Here is a 24834-nt window from a genome sequence, read left to right as displayed (position 1 = left end):
ATTAGAAACAAATACCAGGAAACCATCATTTCCATGACTGACCCTCTAAATTAAGTACCGGACTTCAACAGGTTGTGCAGGTTCTCAGACTGGCACTCTGGAAGTTACCAGTTTGTTTGAAAGTACAGACTGCAATTGCCTAGCTAAGTGACAAAACATGGAACTGAGTGTCCTCGTTTAGTTGCTTGAGCTTATTAGTCAGTTCATACATCTCTTCTAAGTTGTACTGAATAGGCCCAACAAGAAACCATAAATTCTACTTTCTCTGGTTGCCAAATCCCACCAACTTCAAAGTGGCTGCATATAGTAGTGGACTGGATCTGTGCAGCCACTGTATACAAACAAAATTCAAAAAACTAAAATAAAATCCTCCAGGAAATCCAGATTGGGTTATAGTGAGAGGAGATTGAAAAGCAAGTGCAAACACACCTAGTCTGTGATTGAGCAACTTCGGAAGGAACGTGGTAGTTTATCACAGGTTCAAAAACCACGGAGAAATGAAATGCAACCGAAGTTAGAGCAAAGGGTCCATAATATAAAGAAAAAGAACTATGGGAAGACCAGACCGAGCAATCTATGCAGAGAAGAGTGTGCTACAGAAATGTGGAGACAATCTGTCACATTCCTCCCTTTATTCTGCTGCAGTCCACTGGAGCAATATGTATAAACTTCACACACCTGGAAACCATAGGCTCCTCTTTCTGTTGTGCAATATTTTCTTTCACAGAGGAGTTGCCATCCTATCACTCTTTTCCCCAGTGGCATAACAAAAGGGAACAACTGGGATGCACTGTACTAGCTGGCAGCCAGATTTCTGTCAGCTGGAGCAACTGCATGTTGCTGCAGGGATTCCCAAACTATACTCATTTATGGTGGTCTCCAGTGATGAATGAACCAGGACTGGGGAAGCACATAAGTGTCTCCAAGCCATCCTTGGTCCAGTCCTGAACTGCAATTCAACTGAAGAAGATCTGCCCCTCTTCTACCTGGAAGCATTCTCTGGTAGGACACAATATGAAACACCACCACTTCAAAAAAAACATACTCAAGGCAACAAGTCTGAAGATTTGAAAATCATTACCCCTCTACAATGATGGTTTTAAAAGACAGAATACCAGCCTCTGATGGCTGTCTACTGGCGCAATCACTTTCTCCATACTCAATAGCTAGGACAAGCAAAAATAGGGTCATGGAGACCTATCAGCCCCAAAACTATCAAGTCCAAAGTAGTTCCAAGCAGAGCAAGGCTAACTCATGTTGGCAATGAAAATCTAGGTGTATATGACACTTATTGCTGAAGTTTACACTTTGCTTCCAGAGATATTTCTCCAGAACTAAATTTACAACACAGACTTTATGATAACTAAATCCAAATGAGTATCCTCTGAGAAGAAATCTTTTATGAGAATGAAAAAGTGTATGCTTCCTCTCTCACTTTGTATTAAATAAAAAGTTAATAATACTTTAATATTAAGTGTTTTGGAGTAGCTACAGAAAAATAATTCATTGAAAACCAAAAGGGTCAGCAGACTTACATTCAATAAATGCTTTATTTAGGGGTGTTCCTGATTATGTAGATAAGTAAAATCATGTAAATCTACCATGTAAAACAGTCCTTCATCTGTAAATATACCCCACACCAAAATTTGATCTGACATTCACATATTCCTTCATAAATGTATAGTTTTGTGAAAATATAAATAAAGCAGAGTATAGCTTTGTTATTCATGGTGGCATCATTCACAGTGGGAGACTTTCCTGGAAGTAGAACATTTCTCTCTCACTTCACAATCCAGACAGAAGACTCATATAAGTGCTATATGTAGCGATCAAAGATATACAAAGATAACGTATCCTTTTTAATAATGGAGAAAGTCTTATCTCTAACACTTGTTCATTTTGGTCTTACAGGTCTTAGTATTTGTGACATATCAATTATGATCCTGATTCTTGCAGCTGGTCAAATTTTCTTCAGGAATTACACTAAAATTAAGAAGAAAACAAGAGATTTCTGTAGCGCTTCTAGGCCTTTACTTTATTATTTTTGGATTCTCCTGATAATTCATTTTTTAATGCTTAACCAAGACGTGACTATGCTATTGCTATGTTACACAGCAGAAATCCCAGAGGCAGTAGTGCTCAAGCTCACAGCAGAGTGTGACCCTGCGCTGAGGTTTTAACCCACCATTGGACAAAGGTAACCTAGCTCAAGTGGGGTAGCACTGTGGTTTTCCTGAAGAGCTATCTCACCTGAGACACTGTCCACACAGTCCAACACTGTGCCTCATAAATGCACAACTTCACTTGAAAAATTATATGGAGTCTCCCAAACAGTACTTCTTTACACCACAGCAGCCTTCCCTAAGCTCTAAATATCCACTACCCCTTCCAGTGCCAAAGTTTCTTCCTGTAATTTGAACTCTTAAAACAGACTCCACAGGGTAGGCCTGGTGGTTTTTATTATTTTTAAATACTGGAATTAAGTTTGAATGTCACAGTAGGTCTTACCTCCAGTCATCTTTGGTTAAATTTGCCAGGATGTTCATCTCTTCTTCTTGCATGAGTCTATAAGCAGCACTTACATGATGATTTTCAAGAACAGAACGATCATTGTACAATATTGCAACATCTGACCTAGTGTTAAAAGAAACAAGGCAGAATTTGCAATAGCATCCCGATGATGGCACTGGGGAAGGCAGGACTGTGTATTCTCTATGAGAACTATTGACTATATATATATTGAACTATGTTTATTTGTTCCTATTGTATCAAATACTGACAAAGTTTCCATCTTAAATGCATAAAAAATTATCATTCTACCATTGTATATACTGTTTGTGGGAAAGTCACATTTTTAAATGTGTAATGTTTTATTTATATGATACAACTGTGACAAAAATTTGTGAGGGGATCTTTGAGCTTCCTGACTGTAGATAGGATCGTAGAGCAACAGAAATGCTCTAATTGGGCCATTCAAGAGTACTCTTTGGCAATACAACCATTTAAAATTCAACGCATTCACCAACAGAGGGGGCTCCACACATAGCATGGGTATTAAGAATTTACTACCCCTGTTCTGAGAGACATGTGCTTTGGCCCACGTCACTCATAATCAGAAGGACTTGTAAATAATAAAATATTAAAAAACTTCAATTTCATATATTTTAAACAGATGCCATCTTTTGTCAGAAAAACAGACAAACCTTGAGCCTCATAACAAAGGAATAGAAGAGATGCTAAGCTGAAATTTGATTGCATTCAAGTGCTTCCTAAAGCCAGACCCTTACCATAACGTTAGCACCCTCGACAGTACCTTTTCCCTCTTAATTAAAGACTAACGTACAATACCAAAATTATATATAGATTTTCACAAATTTTGATGTGGTATGGATTTATCATACTTAGCTTCAAACTTCATTAATTCTTGTGGAATTTGTTTCCCCAAGACCTGATCTGACTTGCTAAGCAACCTCGGGTCTCCCCTCTCTGCTACACTTCCGTTCTGATAAAACTATTCCTGAGTATTTCAATTTGGTCAACTGCAAAGTCTGTACTAGAAGAAAGGTATGATGATTTAGCAGCACAGCTTACTATGATATTAATAAGACAAATTCAACCTCTTGTTCTGTTGAGCAATAGTGTATATTCAGTGTAACCACCCACATGTATGGTATGGTACCAAGGAATCTAAAAAATTAAAATAGGATTGGAAACATTATTTAGACGGAACAAACCATAACCTACCTAAATAATGATGAACCTACCTAATATGTTTACATCCATAATCCTACTAAAATCATGGGAAAATCTGTGATTTGCCAATCACATATGTTTATGAAGCACCCCTTGACCCACATAGCTACTTATGGCTAGTTTTAAACAGTGCTAAGATTTGCTATGACTGTGACAGCCATTTCATCAGCTTTTCTCAGGCAAAAGAAGCCTGGAATCACGTCCCTGGGATGCCACATCAGGGCCAAGTTCCACTAGGAGGGAAGAATGAACTCCATCACAAAACAAATACCTGTTTGCAAGTATGCCCAAGTAACATTCAAAGGCTAACAGCTTAATTCATTTTCCACTTTTGCAATACTTCAGAGCAAAATACTAAGGACAAAAATAGAAAAGTAATATAAACTTGGAACAACAAACTGAAGTTTATTTTTAGCTAGACTATGCTGAGGGAGAGAAGAATTATGTCCTTATTTCAGCTGCAGATCTAGAATTTGTTCATTACTGAAGGGCACATCTCGGGGTACAAGCAAGTTACGGATTTAATTTAAATGTAACCATTGGGCTCTTTATCCATATAGTTGGGTGCAAGGATGCTTCTTTTCAAAGTAGTAATATTCCTAGCACAGAGCTGTTTTGTTAAAATATGACAGTGCTTTGCTGAAATTGTTTTTTCAAGAGCAGGTAAAGCAGACTCCTCAACTGAAGATACTAAAAACAAAGTATAGCGTAGTGTGAGAGAACAATAAGATGCTTCATACTAGGCTAAGTATCAGGTCTACCATTTATCACCCAGTAACGGATTGGTCAGTGATTTTCCTTTGAAAACATTTTAAAGGAGAGCGGTATATGCTGCTGTTCTGGACCAGAGGCTAGGATGACACGCTGCGCCTGCATGAGAATACAGTTAGCCCGACTTTCAAACTGGATTTCTTTCTAGATTTCTTTTTCATCACTACTGCAGATGCTGTCAAAACATGCTAGGAGATCAGTATTTCTAAAGCTGTACTTGAAGGTTTCTCCCTCTATACTAGGACCCTGTAAGTTTAATACACAACTTGAAACAAAATGTAGCACCTGAAGTAAGTGCAGACACATTGCTGAAAGTAAAGTGGTATTTCTCTGGGGACACTATGGAAGAAATTTTTGAGTCAAAAGTATCAGAATTTAAGTGAGCAGATAGAGGGGTGAGGGGTTTTCAAGTGTGTGTTCTGAATCTTTTTGAAATTGCTCTTGACATATCAACTCCAAAGCGTAATGATTTCAAGCACTATGGAGCTAACTCCTTACTTTTCCACAATGTCTTTGTTCATGTGAGCAGACCCATTAACTGTACGGAGGTCAAGGAAGCAATGTGTAAAATCAGGAATGACCTGGCTACTTCCTGGCTGTATCAGTAATAAGTATGAAACAGTTCAGACCAATGAACAGCAAACTCCAGAGATGACAGTTAAGAGACCACTTTGCTTACCTTGTCTGAATATGAAAATTGTTTGTGGTCCCAGTATGTTCATAATCATGGACGGCAGCTGCAAAGATCATTGCTAAAATTTCCAGTTCTGTGAGCCAGTGCTGGTAAATGAAAACCAAATCTTAGTCATATTTTCTATAGTAGCCTAATTCAGATTAAACACTACAGTACTGGACATGTTTTGCATTACCTTCAACTTAAGTAAACATTATTCTTGTCTTATTCTAGGTAACTATATACCCATAACACTTCAGTATTATACAGTAAAAGAACTCCTTGTACTTATTATGATTTCTCTAAGACCAAGTTAATGTCCTTATGGTCACTAGCAAAGTAAATACTGGCAGCCAAAAATATAAGTTATTAAGATAATTACATGGTATACTTTGTAGCTGTTTTGAGTAGGATGTATCTAATCTGCTAGCCCAGCTTGCTAAATTATGGTACATTCATCTAAAAACTTGACATGAAGTTAAGGTTATAATTTGTCTTTTAGTGAACAATATATACAGTTCATAATAAATTCTAGGTACAACACCAGCATTAACTATATTTTACCAGTGTACATAGTACTAAAATTAGGCCCACGGGAGATTTCTCGGTTCTAAATTTTTTCATACTTTTTACTAGTGCAAAAAAGGGTGCATAAGGCTAGTATACAGTTACACAGACCAAAAGGTAATACAGGTCATGTGTACAAAATAATGCGGACCCTAGAGTGTTGTGCACTTTTATACCTCTTGCTAACTGAGGCTGTTCTGTATCGCTCGGTTTGTAAAATAACCTCTGTTATTTTATCTTTCAAGTTCTATTTCTTGAATGATAAATCATACTTGAGGAGAAAATTTTCTCCATCTAAAAATGGGGGCAGAAAGTCATATGATCATTAACCCCCGCAGTCATAGGACTGATTAAGTCGAATGCCAGTCAAGCATTTCCACACATATTTCAGATTTTTTTAAGCTTCTGTACTAAAGGATCGAAGAATGATCTCATCCTTATGCACCCATATATGCACATACATGTGTATGGATGGATATAAGATATATAAGCTGTCAGTAGTATAAGCTGCCAATAGTAGTGCTTCTTTCAAAGAAGAAGAAAGGAAAGAGTCAAGATTCATAAGTAATGTGAGAATAATGAAATAGGTCATGCAGTGACAAAATAAGACTGCTGAGGAACAACAAGTACTGGCTGTTGGTGAAGCAGTATAGATTAAAAAAGGTCACAACAGAGGAATGAGAATGTACTGTAAGCAGTTCTAAAAATGGAAACGATGACCTTCATCGTATTGTGTGTCACAAGAAACCAGGCCATGACCGGTCCTGGCTCTCACAATGTTTTCAGCACACCAGATAGAATAGAAACCCAGAAATTATTAGTAACTAAAGCTAAACATAAACTTTTTCTTTAAGACACCTTTTCAAAGATCAGCTTTTTTAGTAACAAAATAGTTGCTAGACAACACATTTTTAAGTAGAAAAGCATTCCTTACAAACAATACCTATGGGCTACACAGAAACTTCATACTGTACTATATGAGAGCAAGTGTTCTAGAGACTGTAGCTGAACAGTCAAAATTCAGATCAGTATTCAAATCAGAAAAGCAAAGAACTACTTTACCTAAAGGATTTCTAAGGAAGCAGGAGAAAGCTCTTAGAGAGACAGTTAACAAGTGTTTTTCTCAAAGGGAGAGGAAAAGCAGGTATCTGGAGGTCTGCAAGACTGCAAAGGGCTGGAACCTGCTTCCCTCCTGGAAGATACTATACCATGCAGGTGTAACACCTATTGGAAAAGATCTCTTCTATTGAGAGATGTTTCCAGTATTATAAATTGCTTATAAGTAAACAGATACATTTCATCTTTTCATGAGCTCTGGTTCAAACTATTTTCTTAAACAATGATGGATTAAAAATGAGTAAGAAAGGGAGTCTCACAATGCACTTATTGACAGTAAAGACATTTTTTCCTTTAGTTTGAGCAATACAGGTACGTGGGAGGAGAAAAGGGATGGTGGGAAGATGATCGATGACTCAAAAGTTCTTTACAAGATGTATTCCCTGGGACTTGGATTCTTAAATCTTTATAAAGAGGAACACTTCATAAATGCAAGCTTGAGTTATATATTTCAGTCGTATCATCTGGGATTTAATCTCTTGGGCAGGTTAATAGATTGTGTGCCATCTGTGATATCTAACTTCCTAACACATTGATCTGAGGTGACTGGATATTGTTTCTTAAAATAGACAGTAACTTTTGGAAAATACAATGACCATTTTATTTCTTTAAATGCAGCTCTGCATATGTGTTATTCCTCACTGGAATCTCTCTAAACGCTTGTGGAGAAGCATAAACTCTGACCAGCCAATTTTTTTGGCAAATGCTGAAATATGGCTGTTTTCCAGGTGCCTATAAAAGATACAAAATGTATCAACAACAGGAATCGTGAAAAGGATTTTCTAAAACCCAGCTTTTTGAAACATTTGTTTCAGTATGTCTTTCAGAAGTGAACAGGGAAGTCAGCAATTCTTTGCAAGATTTGGGAGTCAGTATCAGTTCCTTAAGATACAATGAAAGAACTTCAAATCGTGTGCCAGTCTGAGAAAAACACACAGGAATTTGATATAGAATTGCATCAAATTGACTTCAACCCAGGTATTTGTTAGAAGATACAGCAGAGTTAAAAGAGGCATTACAATGGACATATTCTGAAAACTATTCACTTGAGAAGCAAACTTCAAATTGTTATTGAGTAAGGTTCTGCAGGGTTAACAAGGCAACAGGAAAAAAAACCCAACAAGTTAAATAGAACATTTGCATGAGACTGATGCGTTCTCAAACTGCAAATGACATTTGGGACAGAAATACTTTGCAAGCTGCAGAATCACTAGGCCTTCTTTCAAACGCTGATTTCTATAAACGTTCCTTCTTCTTGGCAAGCTATATCTGTTTGAAGGCACTCTTGACTAAGTGTTGTCCTAGTTAGACATCTTTCCAAGAACTTTCCAATATCATAATTCAGCAATTCAAATGTGAATATTTAAAACCTGGCCTAATTTTATAGGAATATTTTGTAGCAGCATTGCAACATTAATGAGGTTTTACAGCAAAGTAAAAGAAATAAAGTCTAAGCTTTTTCTGAAAATAGTTGTCCAAATCACATCAAAGTGCAGTTACAAGGTTAAGACGCCGATATTGTAAAACTTGAGTTGGAAAGGCCTTTCTCATTCTTGTGTGCACCCAGTGGAATAGCAGATATTCAAATACAAAACAGGTTCCTTCATTCAGTATTCAGAGATACCCGAAGTGTGTTGCAAAGTTGTTTGATCAATGGCTAAACATCCCAAATTGACTAGGATAGCTCTGGAAGTTGGAACCTTGTCCTGCCATCACAAAGAAAATACAGATGCTACTGTCTTTTTTGAAGGGTGGAGTGGCACAGTTACAACAGGCCAAAGAGATGTTTATGATGTATGATACAACAGAGGGATTTTCCTCCCTGTTAAGTTGTTGATCCAGATATATACCCGCAACAAAGACATGTCTCACATCACTTAATGCTTGCAGTTGATCTTACAGTAGAAGACAAGGGTAGGATAGGAACCATGATGTAACCTCTTCAAGCTTTTTCTTTTATTAAAATATTATTTTGATAGGTAAACATCTTATACAACAACTTTGGTTTGGAGTGATCTTGGCAAGAGCTGTCTAGACTATTCTTCAGTCTAATATGGAAGTCCTTTCTCAAGAAAATGTCTCAATGAGAAAAGGAACCTTGGTTGCTGAAGATTCCAGGCTTCACTTTGCAAGTAGTACTTGTGTTAAAATGTAGCTTTAAAAACTTGATGCTTAGAAGCAAAACACTTCTTTCAAACAGTAGAATTAAACCCTGTAATGCCTAGGTACTTGTTCTTTCCTCCCCTGAAGCCAAAGGCAAAGCTTCCAGTGAGAAAAGGCTTAACATAAGTCAGCGACTATCATTTATTATGTATACATTGGAGCACAAGCATTTAGAGTCCGCCCTAAGACCAGAAATCAGACACTATCAATTCCCACCTTTTTTTTTTTTTTGAAAGAAATGCATTCATAGTGAAGACAAATCATCAAAAGTCCATTGACAGAAATGTCCATTTTCTTTCAGTCAGTATTTACTTTTGTCTAGCAAACTGACAGTGAGGAGCCTCCCACTGCTGGTATTAAATCAAAGGTAAGTGTTTAGAGTAAAAATGTTTGCACAGACTCACTTCAGTTCCCAAAGCAAATACTAAAAAATATTGGGATATTGCAATAGTGCAAGGCAAATGCAATCTGCTGCCTACTATAGGCACATACAGTATGCAAGAGCAGTCCTAAATAAGGTTGTAAACGAAAAGAAAAAGCAGCTGCAGAGTATTTGAGTAAGCCTGCACTGATTCAGTATATCTTTCAATGGCCAGGACCTCAGCAGATACTAAAGCTTCCTTGCATGATCACACCTCCCAGGCTCTGATGTGGAAGTGAAAAATTCTCACCTGCCCACTCCTGCAAATGTATTTTTTTTTAGTATGATATATAATGCCCAAGCCCAGGCAATGAAAAGCAAAAAAGATTTAAGGAGGATTTTCTTCTCTTTTTTCCTCCGCATCAGTTGAGTTCCAGCCTGGAAGAACTGTTAAAATGACATAAAGTTCACAGCCTGAGTGGTAGTTTTGAATCTATCTCTGCACAATTTTCAAGGGAGGTTTTTCCTTAAGAAAAGACAAATGTACACATGTATCCAAAACAGCAGAGTCTAGGAAAAGAAGTAAATTGAACTTTGCAGTATTTCTTACCATGATACCAGTGTGAATCATTATGTAATGCACAGTCTGAGTAACATCAGCTGCATGGATCAAATTGTGATACGGATTTTTGTATTTGCTGTAACCAACCTCAAGAGCTTCAGCAAATGAAATAAGATTGGGAACAGGGATCTGGGGGGAAGCAAAAATTAAAATAAATGGTTTTTTCTTGCATCAGCTGCAAAGTTAATCATGCAATAAACAAACCACAAATAAATATACCGTAGACTTAAGTTAACAAACAACAAAAATAAAATTTAAAATGTAAAGATCTAATATTTTACATGCATCAGGAAGCCTTCACCCAATTCTTGTAGATGTTATATCCCTCTACATACACCACGCACAGCATGTGGTTAGTGTACAGGAGACTGCAGAGCTATCAACCAAATAGTTTTCAAGACATGTCTGTCTGTCTGTACCAGGAATGCATAGATTGCTCAGATAATAAAGACATGACAGATAGGAGTCTAACAATAGGATTATTATTTTTCTTCACCAGTTTTACCTTGTCTGAGACAAGGTTTCCTTGAATCTGATAGTCTGCCTTCCCTTTCTTCTCTTCCTCCAGGCAATGTATGAAGTGCAGGTACTATCCCTTTTTTTTCCCATATAATGAAATGACATTTTCCTTAAGATTTTTTTCTTTATTTTAAAGCTCTGCAAGGTAAACAGTGGGACTGAGAATGGGCTTAAGCCCACTGAGCCAGTAACATTGTGTACTTTCTGACTGTGTTGCTAACGGTAGCCCTGGTGTGGTTCTGACTTCAAGCACCCAGAGCTTGAAGGGAAAAGCTTGATGGGAAAAGCTCAGTCTGGGTTGTCAGTTAAAATTAAAATACTCAAACCAACTTCAGGGTGAGGCAGCCTCTTCAAATGAAGCATGGTGTTTTGCAGCAGAGAGATTTTGAAACTGTAATTAAACTTTCATTCAGTACTATTATAATAATAAATTTGGCACTTTGATCCATTTTTTTACCTCAGCCTTTCAAAGGTGGTTATAAGTACTCCATATTGTGTTGCAACACCCTGCAAACACCACGGAAAAGCAGCCTTCTTTTTATATATGCCCCAAGTTGGTTAGGAGAGGAAGGTTCAGCTGAAACCCCTGCACAGTGTTGGGCAACATACTGTGATCTAGACCATGCAAAAGTACTTAGGATTAACTACAGTTTTCTGCCTTATTAGTAATCTTTGTTCCATGAAGCTGGGACACCGATTCAGTACTGCTGAGTGAATAGGCTGTATACATAATCTGTCTATTCAATACTTACAGCATTTAGCTGCTCATTAGCAACATCCCATCCCAAACTGACTTGACATGGGTGTACATAGCTTTCCATTTTTTGGGTTGCAGAAAAATTTGCATGCTCTAGGTGAAGTTCCATTTGGTAGAACTATTGGCATATTACAATGTTCCATTTGCCATATTCTTTGAAATTCTGCACTGCATTGTACGATAAAATACCATTTCAAACATATCCTAGCTTTCTTGTATTTTAAATTTGACATACTTATTTTTGCATACATATTTTTATTTGTGGCTAGTTTCTGACCTTGAAACGGCTCAAAAGGTCATATCGGGTAAACAGCTCATACATCATAAATTTCAGACTGTGCTCTCCACTTGCTTCATTTAGGGCAAATACGTCAAAAGACCATTTATCAACATCCTGTAGATGAGAAAAAAGAAAAAGAACATAAAGTTTCCATCTATTTAAGTAGGTTTCCAGTTAATCACTGGAAAAGATATTTGGGGTTTTTTTGGGGGGAAAGGGGAGAGTTTGGTGTTTTTTTATTGTCCAACTCTTTCAAACACTACTGTAGATAACACATTAATGACTATTTCAATATTAGTGATGAAAATAGTTGTGCCAGTTATTAATAAAATACTCGCATCAGCTGCAAAGTTAATGACCTATGCAACTTTGTATGCTTCAAATCAAAGGCCTTAATCTTTCAAATTTAACTTTCTGCTTATAAATTGTCTATAGAACCACATGGAGCTCATGTGAATACCCATCCTTTAAACAGGCTATTATGCAATGTCATTAACACTTTAGCCATATACCAATTTGAGAATAATATAACAGTGCTTGACTTTCAGGGGAAAAGGTGAGGCACTACATTCTCAAGAAATACCGTTTTTAATTGCATACATAGCCGTAGGAACTTTACTATTATGAAAGAACACCTTTTGGGTAAACTACAGTAATGCCTTAAATTCACAGCAAATACTGTACTTGTTCCATAAGCTACAGCTTCTTTTGTTAGCTCTATCCCAATACTACTTCTCCTTTTTCTTTCCTAAAAAGGAAACAAATTCTGCTGTCTGGGACACTGGTTACCATACCACTGGGAGCTGATAAAACCATGTCTCACATTTCTATAAAAAATTCTATACAAATTTCATCCTATTGCTCTGATAACATCTAAATGAAATCACAAGTAATCAGTGAAAGAATAAACAGAATCATATGCTATTTGTGAATTTTTAACCATTAACTTCTCTGTTCTGTGTGCTCAGTTCTGTAGTAATAAATATGGCTAGGGTATGTTCAGCAGAAAAATATATTCATTTTACTCCAAAAGTCACTAAACATAAGTACAAATGCATTCAAATTCCACAATGATTAAACTTATTTCACCTTAAATGTTACTATCACTTCTGCTGGGTAAGCCAAACCAACCATGCTGGAAGTTCGTCGGTACATCCTAAAAGAACAAATAAAATATTAAGTAATAGTATTCCTTTAAAAAGTACTGGAACGATTTATCTTTTTTTAATTCATCTTTCACAGTTTGTGAAATAATACTAAGCTATTTGAGGGTCTGATGACAAAGATGACATAAGTCTTTTTATGAACTTATGAGAAAAGCTTCTCTGCTGGTGTATCACCCTCTTATGTTAGTGCAGTCTTTGGTACATTGTTGGTACAAGTACTTGTACTTTGGTACAAGTTTCCAAGCTATAAAGTTCATTCCCAGAATTTTCCAAAGTCCAGGAAATTTCATTACAAATTTAGAGGTTTCATCAGGATTTCTGTATAGAGAAATACAGAGATTGCAGAAATTGAAACCTAAATCCTGGCTCAAAGATTTGCTTCAGGTTCATCCCACCACTTAAGGGATCTTCAACGACAGATGCTGTGGTTAAATGCAGTACTTGCTATAATAAGAAAACAAAGCTCTCACCTTTCTACAAAAATCCCAGCCTGTACCGCATGCACAATGCTTCGGAATTTGGGCTTTTCTTCAGGTCTCCTCTTCACTATTCCCATTTCCCTTGTGAATGTAGAAGCTAACCAGTCCCGCACTTCCAGCGGGACCGAATCCGACTGGATGTCAGAGAGCTCATCCTCAGTGTCCAAAAGCTTCCTACAAAAAAATTAATAACAGGTAACCAAGAAGATGGCAGACTGAAACAAAAAGAGTATGGACAGGTGAACAGCTAACAAAACTTAATTTAACAGGAGCGGAGGTCATCTGTAGAATTGATTCAGGAAATCACTAAATGTCTTCTCTGATAGACATACCGAGGCCACCGGGAAGCTGGGCACAGCAGGTATCTTCCCTCTCTCCCCCTACTCATGTTCCAGAACATAAAAGATACTCAACTGGAAGATATTCAAGTAAAGGCAAGTGAAGATTTTTCTACAAAGATGTCACAGCTTTGGTGGATTGAAGTGTAATCAGTGAGTTATAAAATCCTGAGGAGAGGTCTAAAACAGTGGCTGACACGAGCACCTATAGAAAGAGGGGTTGCTGCTATAACTGAGAACACCAGTGGTCCATCTGATCTGTCCTCCAAAATGGTACAAAAAATATTTTGATACTTACATGCAAAGTAAATTGTATTACATAGCAATGCTATAGAGAATGCATGTCGATGAACACCCCATATACATGTTCATCATATTATTCCACTGCAATAGAAGTATTAAAGAGAATTAATTCCTTCTGTGTGGAGATCTGTATTCCCATTGAAGGCAGGGTAACAAAATCATAGCAGTAAAGATATTATACAAGATTGGATTACAAGCCAGCTTTCACAGTTCTTAGTTGTTCAAAAAGTTAGAAAAGCTATGTGCACCTCCTGCAAAATAGAAAAAGTATTAAAAAGCAACTTCACTTCAACAGAACTGAACTGGAGGACATCAGTTTATTTACAAGAAACATGTAATTACATATTCTCTTAAAACAGACTCAACACTTAAATTCAATTCTATACTTCTATAAACCTACCAAATGTAGGAACACAACCTTTTTCTTGCTGTTATTTGCCTGTATCACTCAGCCTGCTGGGGTTTTCCAAGAACCAAATCCCTTATTTAGTCAGATAACAAGTTTTCCTTCATGCAATTATGCAAGAAACCCCAGAGTTAGGATGACCTGAACATATGTAAAGCATGCCACCCTTTTAAAATATTTTATTAAAAGTGGTACCAATTGAATTGCAAGCATTATTTGGTTACATAGATCTATTTCTCCGGTGATGTCTTTCTGAAACCACACTAGTTTGTGTGAATTGGACACAAAGTAATGATGGACAAAGTATTTTTGAGTGTGATTATCTTATCAGACAATCTGCTTGTCAAGTTAAAACTTGGCGCTCTTCTTCTGAGTGAACAGGATTCCCGGGAAACATATTTGGTGGGAATTCAGCTAACAGCATTTGCAGATGGGTGTTTGGGAGAGGAAAATTATCAATTCCTTTTCCATTTTCATGTTGTCACCTCTGCCGCTGTTTTTTCTTTCTGCTCTTAGCATAAGTGTTGATTCTTCACCTTATTTGTGCACTCTCTCCTCATATTTATTCAGTGGCTCTTTCACACGTTTCGCTTTCTCTGTTTCTCTCCTTCAACATTTTCAAAACCTTGCCTAATCCAGGTCTGCTCTGGCATATAGAGGAATGGAGCAGCAACATGTTTGATGAAGAAAAGCCTGAATCCAGTATAGTTCAAAGGAATTTGCATGTAAACCTAATACTATCTGAAGGATTATAGGAAGATGCCTAGTAGGAAGCATGAAGCCAGAAGTGTTATATAAATTATTTGTGAACAGTGAGCGTAGTATATTTGTGCTCATCTGCCCTGTTCTCAGTTTCAGCAGCTCATATGGCTGGCAGCATATTTTGTGAGACTTTTCAACTGGGGTTTAAAAAAAAAAAATCCATAAAATACCCCCAACAACAATACTGTTTACTGAAATTTTAAGGACAGAGAATTATCAGACTAGGAAGGCTCTTTAACACAGAGTGCAAGAGGAGCAGAATGGACAATAATTATGAGATTTTCTGACAGCGGGACACAAGCCCAAAGTCAGTAATTTATTTTGGAGGAGCGGGACTTGTGTAGGGGAAAGGATTTGGGCAAATTATCTTGCAAATCTGAACCATGGCTGAGACTGACCATAGGACAAAGGCTATAAATTGATTTTATTCCCTAAATTAAAAACTATGTTATAGTCCACTTAAATCCCTACTAGTCTAACACTATTATTAAATATCCCTAGAGACATCAGTACATTTATATTTCTGTGGAATATTTGACATTTGATGTCTTTGTAGTATAATCAGGAATAAACCTTATAATCCCTAAAACATATTTTTGTAACTATTCCAACTGTTACTCAAATGAGATGAAATTATTCCAGCGATAAAAGGACCATGGGCATCGGGCTGCCTCAGAGCACGCAGCAGGGATATTCCACATCACCTGTGCAGCATGAAGCAGAGCTCAACATCAGTTTGCTATAGTCTGATGCAGATCTGAATTTGGGACCAAGTCCTGAGCTCTGCAGATGAGAGCCGCTGGAGTACAAATGAAGGCTAGCAAGACACACTGCAGTTTCTCTAATCTTTTAAACCATTCATCTGTAAAATAGGAGGACTATTCAGTCTGTAAATGATAGTAATAGGAGTTACTTTATGAAGACAGAACAGAGAAAACAGTATTTGAAAAAAATGTTTATTTAACCAGTAATTTTCATGAGACCACTGCTCTCTGATGAGAGGTGACTGAACAATGTGCTATGGGGGAGAGAGAGAGAGTTTCAGTCTCTCTGATTCCTACTTAAATAACTAGGAAAGCAGCTGCAACACAGAATTACATTGTAAGCACAATCCTTTGTAAGTACAAGCTCTTACAGATCCCTCAACACATAACCTCAGTAACTTCTCAAAAAGAATTAGTTTCTTTCAGAAGCCTAACTGAAAAAACATTTAAGGAAAGGAAAGAACAGCTAGTTATTCATCTCATAACTGTCTATTTTCTACACTTTCCTGACCTTTGAAGAATAAAATTTATATTGGGGACAATTACTCATGGCATATGCATTGCTAGAAATGGCCTTTGAAAAAATTCACTAATGACTGCCATTCTTCTGTAATTACAGGGACAGGGCTCATATATGGATCTACAAGTCTGAATAAATGGATGGTTAGATGGATATACAATTTGATGGTAATTTTATTTAGTAAGGGAAATAAGTTAGGTGTAATAGACATACTATTATTACCAATAGTAATAATACTGCACCATACAAACTATGCTTAATTATCACAAATTCTTAGAATCCAATATTCAACTCATTGCACAGTTTGTAACTTTTGTCAATTTTTATTAATCTATTTATACATTGATTATAAAATATAATATTTCCTTTATATTTCCATGGGTGTGCATATATATGTATACATACACAATATTGTGGATTCTGTGAAATACATTGAATTGTTCACCTTTTACTCGCTGATTGTGAAAACACTTCTTTAAAATAACCCAAATAAAGCAAATTTGTATGTTGAGACATAAAAACATCAAATTGTTTTTATCAGTAAATTTACTTACTATTTACAAAATGCACACATATATATATAAAAATTTTACTAAATGTAACAAAAAGAATCTTCAGCAGAAGTATCAGAACTTGTACACATTAACCAGAAGTACTAACAGTACTTCAGCACTTATATTACAAAAAAAGCTGAACTTTTCTTTTTCATCCAACAAGAACCAGTTTTTGATTGGCCACCACCATATTTTTTTACACGGATCTTGTTCTTTTTATGTCGAACCGTTTTGCAGCTTGTTTGCTGGCCCCTAGTCCACTGATGTACATCACTGCAGTGAATGCATCAAGTAAATCACAGAGCCCCTACGTGCCTGTCCTTCTTGCTGTTGCTACTTGTTGCTCAGAACTTAACCGCAACAAAGGTTGACTTTGAGCAGACGTATTATAGCGTCATTCTGATGCAATCACTGAGCATTATAACATCATCATTCAGAATCATAGAATCATAGAATCATTAAGGTTGGAAGAGACCTCTAAGATCATCGAGTCCAACCGTCAACCCAACACCACCATGCCCACTAAACCATGTCCCTAAGTGCCTCATCTACACATCTTTTAAACACCTCCAGGGATGGTGACTCAACCACTTCCCCGGGTAGCCTGTTCCAATGTTTAACCACTCATTAACAGTTCTCTTAACAGTGGCATGTATAGTCCTATCATTTTTCATCCTGGTGTCATAGTCATGCTGCCTTTGGGCAGACATAAGAAGTTTACTTGGGCATTTTTAGAAGGAAAATCCAAAGAAGGAAGAGTGCCAGATAACCATGGTGCTTCGTACTTAATGTACATTAGTAGTCAAATGGGACAGTTATATTGAAGCTTCCTGCAATATGCAGGAACTTAAGGAATTAATCTTTACAGAGGGGGTCCCTCTGTGCCAGCATCAGTCATGTCAGATCAGACCTGCCTGTCCTGGCTGCAGTCTAAAAGAAGGGCCTTCCTGGTACCTAGCACAACCTGACATTCACAGCAGGTCTAGCATTGTTAAGATGCGCCATTGGACCTGGGCACACTGCCGGCTCATGTTCAGCCGGCTGTCGACCAGCACCCCCAGGTCCTTTTCCGCCAGGCAGCTTTCCAGCCACTCTTCCCCAAGCCTGTAGCGCTGCATGGGGTTGTTGTGGCCGAAGTGCAGGACCCGGCACTTGGCCTTGTTGCATCTCATACAGTTGGCCTTGGCCCATCGATCCAGCCTGTCCAGGTCCCTCTGCAGAGCCTTCCTACCCTCGAGCAGATCAACATTCCCGCCCAACTTGGTGTCATCTGCAAACTTACTGGTTATTTCTTTGAATAAATTCTACAATACATTGTTTATAATTATTGGGAAAAAACAGCAGTCCGAAGTGTATATTCAGAACATTTTTATTCCTGAGTGTTTATATTACTGCTATTTCAATTTATATCTACTTAGAACTGACAATTTTCAAAAGCTTCAGTAAAATCAGCGTATCAGTTGGAAGTTTTTGGTGTTTGTTTTTTGCCTAATGAAAGTTGGTATTGCCCAGATAAATGCAAAGTATATTTATAAATTCTGCATTCTGTAATTCTACTATTATGTAGACTTCTTGCTCCAGCTTGCCACTTTATGAATCACAGGTGAATAGGCAAATTATTATTATAGGTGATTATTCAATATGCCTTTAAATTAAAAAAAAAAAAAGAAAAAGAGGGGGAAAGGTGAAATAGTATCAGAAGACATGGTCAAAATAAAGACAAAGATAGTTAAACCACTGAACTTCCTGCCAAATATTACAGGGATTTTTGCAAGATTTTGCAACATAATTTGTAATTGTAAATTGTAAAATGTAATTTGTAAATTGTAATATAATTTTGCAACATTTTGCAATATGTAAACTTTCACATAGGTTCAAAAATGCCATTGGATAAAGTAATGAGCAAAATAACAAGTGATCATAGCTGTCAAACACAAGACTAGAACCTCTGCCTTAGAAAATATTTGGAGTGGAGTGATTGCAAGATCCATAGCCTCATCCTCCAAATCAACCACACTGAAGATCAGAGATGGCAAGCATTTACTTTCTATTTTAAAGCTACATAGTTGTTCCACAAAGTCAGCCTTAAAGTAAAACTCTACTGAGATCAATCCCATTTAACTGGAAGGCATGAACTCCAATATCCTAGTTGAATTAATCAAATGTTAATATACCAAGGTACACACTTTAATTTTTTCTTCCCTAAAGCTAAGCAACACCTAAAAATGCTAATAAACAAAACAAAAAAGCTCTAACACAATGATGTGCCATGGAAAGTACTTTTTTTTCCAACACAAAGTCACAGAATTTCAGGGTTATATACACTTATTTTGCTCTTATATCATTAGCCTATTAAGTAGATGCAATATGAGGAAGAGATATGCGTGGGAAGGAGAGGGGGAGGCTTGGGTTATTTAATTCTATTCGTTCCATGAGTGGAACTCCCATTGACAGTTGTGGGAATAAGTAAGATATGGCCCATGGCATTTCAGCTTAGCAATCAATTAATATTGCAGTCATAGTAACTAATAACATGATCATCTTGTCACAGTACTGTGCTTTTTGCCAAGAATAATTTTTCAAAATTCAAGTAGTGATAATTTCTAGCTCTCTCTTCATTTAATCAGAATTTTAAATATAGTAATGGACTAGTCAGAAGAATACTCCTTTTCCCTTAGGAATAGATCAGATGTACTATGGAGGAGAAGAAAGAAAAGAAAATGAAAAAAAAAAAATTAGATAATGGCTATGGGGAAAAAAAATCCATCAGTGCTGATCAGTCATGCTGCCTAACAGAGATGGTGAAAGATTTCCAGACGCGGGATTGAGAAGGAGGCATTAGCTCTTTACTGTTTAGTGAATTAATCAAGCTAATGATCAACCCCTTAAGAGTGAATTAATCAAAGTCCTGGCAAAGAATTTATAGTCCAAATAGCCAATTCACATTTTTATCAATTATTTGTGTTCTAGTGTTTCACTATCTTCCTGAATGAGCATGAATCAATATATTCAATCAATATTTACATCCTCTATAGCCCACTACAATTTCCACTAACATCCACTAAAAGATCCTCTTGACGCCCACTGAGGATAAACAAATTGCAGAAATGATTGAGGTGCATTTTTAGTACATAAGGGTCTTTCTAAAGGAAATGATGAATTTACCAACATGTTGTGCTCTTAAAATTTAGCACATTCTCAGAAAAATTGTCTTCATATTAAGAACTACCAATTAATTACAATAAATGGCAAAGACTCTGAATGAAATACAGTTATTACAACAGCAGATAGGTAATGGAGTAAGGACCATTGTTACTGGAAACATTCACTTGTTGATACGTACTGCCTATTCGGAAATACAGACATACATACCAAAGGCCATCAACAATCCTAAGATTCAGGTCAGGATATTCATGATTAAAAAACATCATTTTTCAGGAGTACAGCTGCGAGCTAATGTATTTTCCTTTTCTTCATTCAATTGCTTTAATGTGGTATTGTGGAAAGGGCAGGGACTATCTCAGGGCATGACTCATAAATTAACAGCAATAACTTTGAGATAGAAAAAAAATCAATAACTTCAGAAAACGGATGCAGGACATTTATTAAATATCCTAACTGACTGAAGAGTTTTAGTCAGAATTTAACAGATTTTCAGTGATTTTAAGTGTATTTTTTTTTTATATAACTTTGATGCTGTTGTAAGCTTCCCTCTCAGAAAAAAAAAAACATTTGGCTTAGTACAAAAGATCTTAAAGGCTTATTTTAAGCTTTTGTAAGCGTGGAATATACTGAATTAATCTCAACACATTACGCTTTTTCTCAATAGCAGCTTTCACAGAAGTATCATTTGTAGATTCCCTTAATGGATGAACTGAATGATTTTCTTCAAATGGTACATTTGTTGCTGACAAAACAACTTCAGGCAAAGTACGTTTAACTGTGGGCTGGCTATGGAGGACAGCAATACACACTCATAGCAAACTTGACTGAATATTCAAGATTATGATTTAACTTCATGCTTAAATAATTGCCACTACCAATATCTCCTCAACTAAGTCAGCTCAGAGAGGAATCATATAGACCATATTTTTCATCTGGCAAATAATTACCAAATAGGGCATCCCATTCCACTTGTTTTATCCATGTATCATTAGGCAGATTATTTTCTTTAATATTGCCAGATTTTTTTTTAAAAGCTAATTTTGAGGAGAAATATTGTCTATATCCTTCAAAATAAATCACATCATTGACCGAATGCCCACTGTTCTGTGAATGAAACACTTAGTTGCCTTCATGTACAAATGAACAAATCAATCTGTCTTTTCAAGTAGAGAGATTGGGAACATATGCTTTTAAAAATTTTAACAAATATCTACATCTCTTTGATGTCAGAGAATTTAACCTTCTCAACCCTTGCACCTGAAAAGAGATTTGCCGGTGTGGCCATCTCTGCCTATTACCCTGAGTGGGTAACAGTGTCTGAATTTGCACAATTTCTTCCACAACCAGAGCCTGAGAGTCAGTGAAACTACACGGTTCACAAAGTCAGCTGGATGTTCTGTGCTACGTGCTGGGTGGGAATGGAATGCAAATGCTCCTGTAATGTCAAGCAACAGACTCCTGCTGTGAGATGCTCAGCAGCAGCTGATGTAGCGCTAGCTTAGAGCCTTGCAACACAGATACTAAAATATGTCTTGTGAAAATGAAATAATACAAGAAACATAAAAGATGGAGCCTTCACTGACTTTCATTCTCATTTAAAACACAGAGAAGCCGTTAAACCTATATTGATGGCTAGAAGAGAGTGAAAGAAAGCACAGGGGTATCAAGTAAGTATCCCAGTTCATTATTTTTTGAGATATTAATTACTAGCCTAAGATGGAGCGGCTGCCATGGACTCGGGTTCTGTTGCAGTACTGAAAAACTTGAAAACACCGAGGAACAGCCTTCTCCAGCTTGCAAACATAACCAAAACTGCATACTGAAAGCTGCCCAAGAACAGGCTACACTGACCGTTCCTCACCTCAGGATCTCCTGGAAGCAGGAGAATTTCATTTAGTTGTCGGGCTGTTGCAAAAGCTCCATTCACACTTCCAGGACACACAGCTCTGTGAGCACCAGCATTTAGTCAAGCATTTGCTCCTTTCTTCTTCCTTAGACTCCACGAGACAAAGATGTACACATGCAGGTTCCTATCACAAGTACTTCTGTGGCGCACTTTAAGGGTCACACGGACGTTGGGTGAGATGAAACGACGGAACTCTTTCTCTTACAAGTGACACGATCACAGTTTAAACTATTTCCTCTTTGCCCACAATTTGAAGATATGTTTGTCCCTGCTTTAAGTCCAGAAACCACAGGAATATTTGGTGCATTACTGGAGTAGTGCACTGGAAATTCAGTATGGTCCAAGGTATTTATTACAACAGCAGTCACAAAGTTTGGGTTTAATGACCTCCTTTATAGCTAACATTATACATATCAGACTGTGTACTTTTTTTTAAATAAGAGCTTTTTCTCAAGAAGGACTGTGTTTACCATCATATCATTGAAATACCTTCACTATTTCAGAACTCTCATGTGAACATATATTGTTATAACGTCACTTACCTTTAATGAGCTTTCCTTTCGCTTCATGAATGTAGCAATAACCTGTATTTGTTATTTTGTCTTGTTGAATCAAAGATGCTCAAAGCAATTGCCAGCTATATACAACAGATCTACTTCATACATTACTGAAACACGGTCTCTTCTAAGTCAAAAGTTCTCAAGAGGTTAAAGCCTTTTAAAAGGGCATTACACAACCTAAACCAAACTAAAAACCATGTATGGAATTGAAACTGCACAGATAAATATCCTCCTGAAATCAAGTATATTTTCTAAAATATTAAGGCATTTAAAAAAATGTAATAAGACCATAATTGGAATAAAATAGTCTGATTTTATCCAGAACAAGCTAAAAATGTTCTCCACAAGAAGTTTAAATGTTTTGTTTTATTTGGCTTTGGAATACATATATATTTTTTTAATCTTGTAATTTCCATCTAGATTTTATTTGACTTATTTTCTTCTTAGTTAGCATGAATAAAGAGCTGTGTTTACAAGGAACGGAACAGCTGTCATGACTGAATTATCAGGCTGTATTTATTTCCTGTTTGATTCTAAATATCCTTCTTCCACTACCTTGAGCCAAGTGGCAGGTACTAACGGAGAAAATTCTGCAAGATTTGTCAGAATTATTTATAACACCTATTGAGTAAGTTTGAACTTCTTCCACAGAGGAGATCCGCTGAGGGGCTGGAACTGTGAGAGTTTCACTGATTATTTTCAGCTGACAGTGAACCGCCGCTACAGCTACCAAAGCGCTAGATCTCTTTCAAGGAAGTGTTTAGTGCAGCTTATAACTATTCAGCACTGAGAAATGCAGCAGCCCTAAAACGGGCTTGTTAAACAAGCTTATTAACTGACATGGGGCCACAGATAATTAAGCTCATAGGAAAGCAGCACTTACATATGTCTGATTTCTCTGCGCTTTCCAACTTTCCATCAGCTCGGAACCTTTTATGTGGGATGTTGACAGCCATTGCCCCAAACCATTTTTCTGTAATTTTGGAAGGTTATCCCTACTGCCTATCCCTGTTTCTAAAGAGTCTGCTCTCAAAACTCCATAAATAAAACCTGTTGTGTTATTTCTCTGCCTTTTCCCCAACCCACCTGCACACAGTTGTAAAAAGAGTACGTACGAATATGAGTATGTGTACACAGTTTTAAAAAATGCTATCTTATTCTCAGATAAAAGGCTATAGTGCAGAGCAACAGAGGAATAGACAAAAGGAAAGTAAGAGGACCTGAGAAAAGTATTTCATACTCTGATAAAGGGTTTGAATTCTACAGCCCATTTCCAGCTGATTGTTGCACTATAAATAAAGATTCAAGGTGCTGTCAGCTTGCATATACCTTTATGCGCACACACAACTTTATAGAATGATACAGGCTTTCCAATCAACTCAAATGAAGTAACAATATACAGGAAAAAAATAGGCATCTCCTACTGTAAGAAATTGGAACTGATCACTGAAAAAGCTCAGGCTTATAAAGAAAAAAGTGGTTTTGCTAGACTAATGCCTGAGATTTAATTTTTAAATAGCACAAATGGTTCTCCAGAGCTGTGGAACAGGCCAGGCTCTTCCTTGATCCTTGGCTACACTATTGAACATGCTCCATGAGATACCTCATACTTGGATCTCTTTACTGACCTTAGTTTTGCTTTTTCTTTAGGCTTTTTTCATCTCTGTGCCTGTGAAGAATTGCAGACAGTCCTGCAATAGGTGTGGGACCATTGGTGGAACCATTTTATTATGCTGTTTAATAGGATGTATGTCATAATGGAAATCCGAGTTAGAAGGATGCTCCTAACCAACTCTCTGTTAGTTGCTCTTCCTAATCTGACTGTAGACATATTTAAGAGGGCTTTCTCTCAGCTGGTATTGAAGTCTGTCTCCCAGAAAGGTAGGGAAGAAGAGAACACCATAGACAGGATTCAGATTTAGGTGCCTGGTTGAAGCTGAGGTCTTCCTCTGCTTGGATATGTAACCAACAGGTTAGTAAATTCATCAGGACAAAATCGAGGGCTCAAGCATGGGCTTATAATAGAAAACATGGGTATTTTCATGTGAGTTGCAGAAACTCTGTACTGAACCTTTGGTCCTAAACCTGCAATACTTTGTTCCTTGTAGAACTAGGCATAATAAGCCAAATCTCAGGAACTATTATATCCCGTAAAGCATGCAACTTCCCTCTGGGACTTAGTTAATAAAACTAATCTGTACTCAGATGGTTTTCTCACTGCTTTACTCGGTGTATTAATTGTTATTTCTCTTTTTATCCATACAGCAATTCATATGTAAGAAACTTACTGAAGTCATTTGAACTTTGCGATGTACAAAAGTGCATGCTC

General features: G+C 37.0%; 1 protein-coding gene across 1 annotated transcript in view; it reads right to left on the bottom strand.

Moving 5' to 3' along the window:
- Positions 1-24834, bottom strand: part of PDE1A (phosphodiesterase 1A, calmodulin-dependent) — a 165208-nt gene that overhangs the window by 34749 nt on the left and 105625 nt on the right. Inside the window, exons 4-9 of the mRNA XM_009332250.1 lie at positions 13219-13401; positions 12672-12738; positions 11580-11696; positions 10015-10155; positions 5204-5304; positions 2509-2634 (exon numbers count right to left, since the gene is read on the bottom strand). Of these exons, the coding sequence (XP_009330525.1) occupies positions 2509-2634; positions 5204-5304; positions 10015-10155; positions 11580-11696; positions 12672-12738; positions 13219-13401 (735 nt within the window). The remainder of the gene's footprint in view (positions 1-2508; positions 2635-5203; positions 5305-10014; positions 10156-11579; positions 11697-12671; positions 12739-13218; positions 13402-24834) is intronic.

Source organism: Pygoscelis adeliae, unplaced genomic scaffold (genome assembly GCF_000699105.1).
Source record: "Pygoscelis adeliae isolate BGI_AS28 unplaced genomic scaffold, ASM69910v1 Scaffold160, whole genome shotgun sequence".
NCBI lineage: Eukaryota > Metazoa > Chordata > Aves > Sphenisciformes > Spheniscidae > Pygoscelis > Pygoscelis adeliae.
Note: the sequence above shows the minus strand (reverse complement) of the source record. Positions and strands in the feature narration are given on the sequence as shown.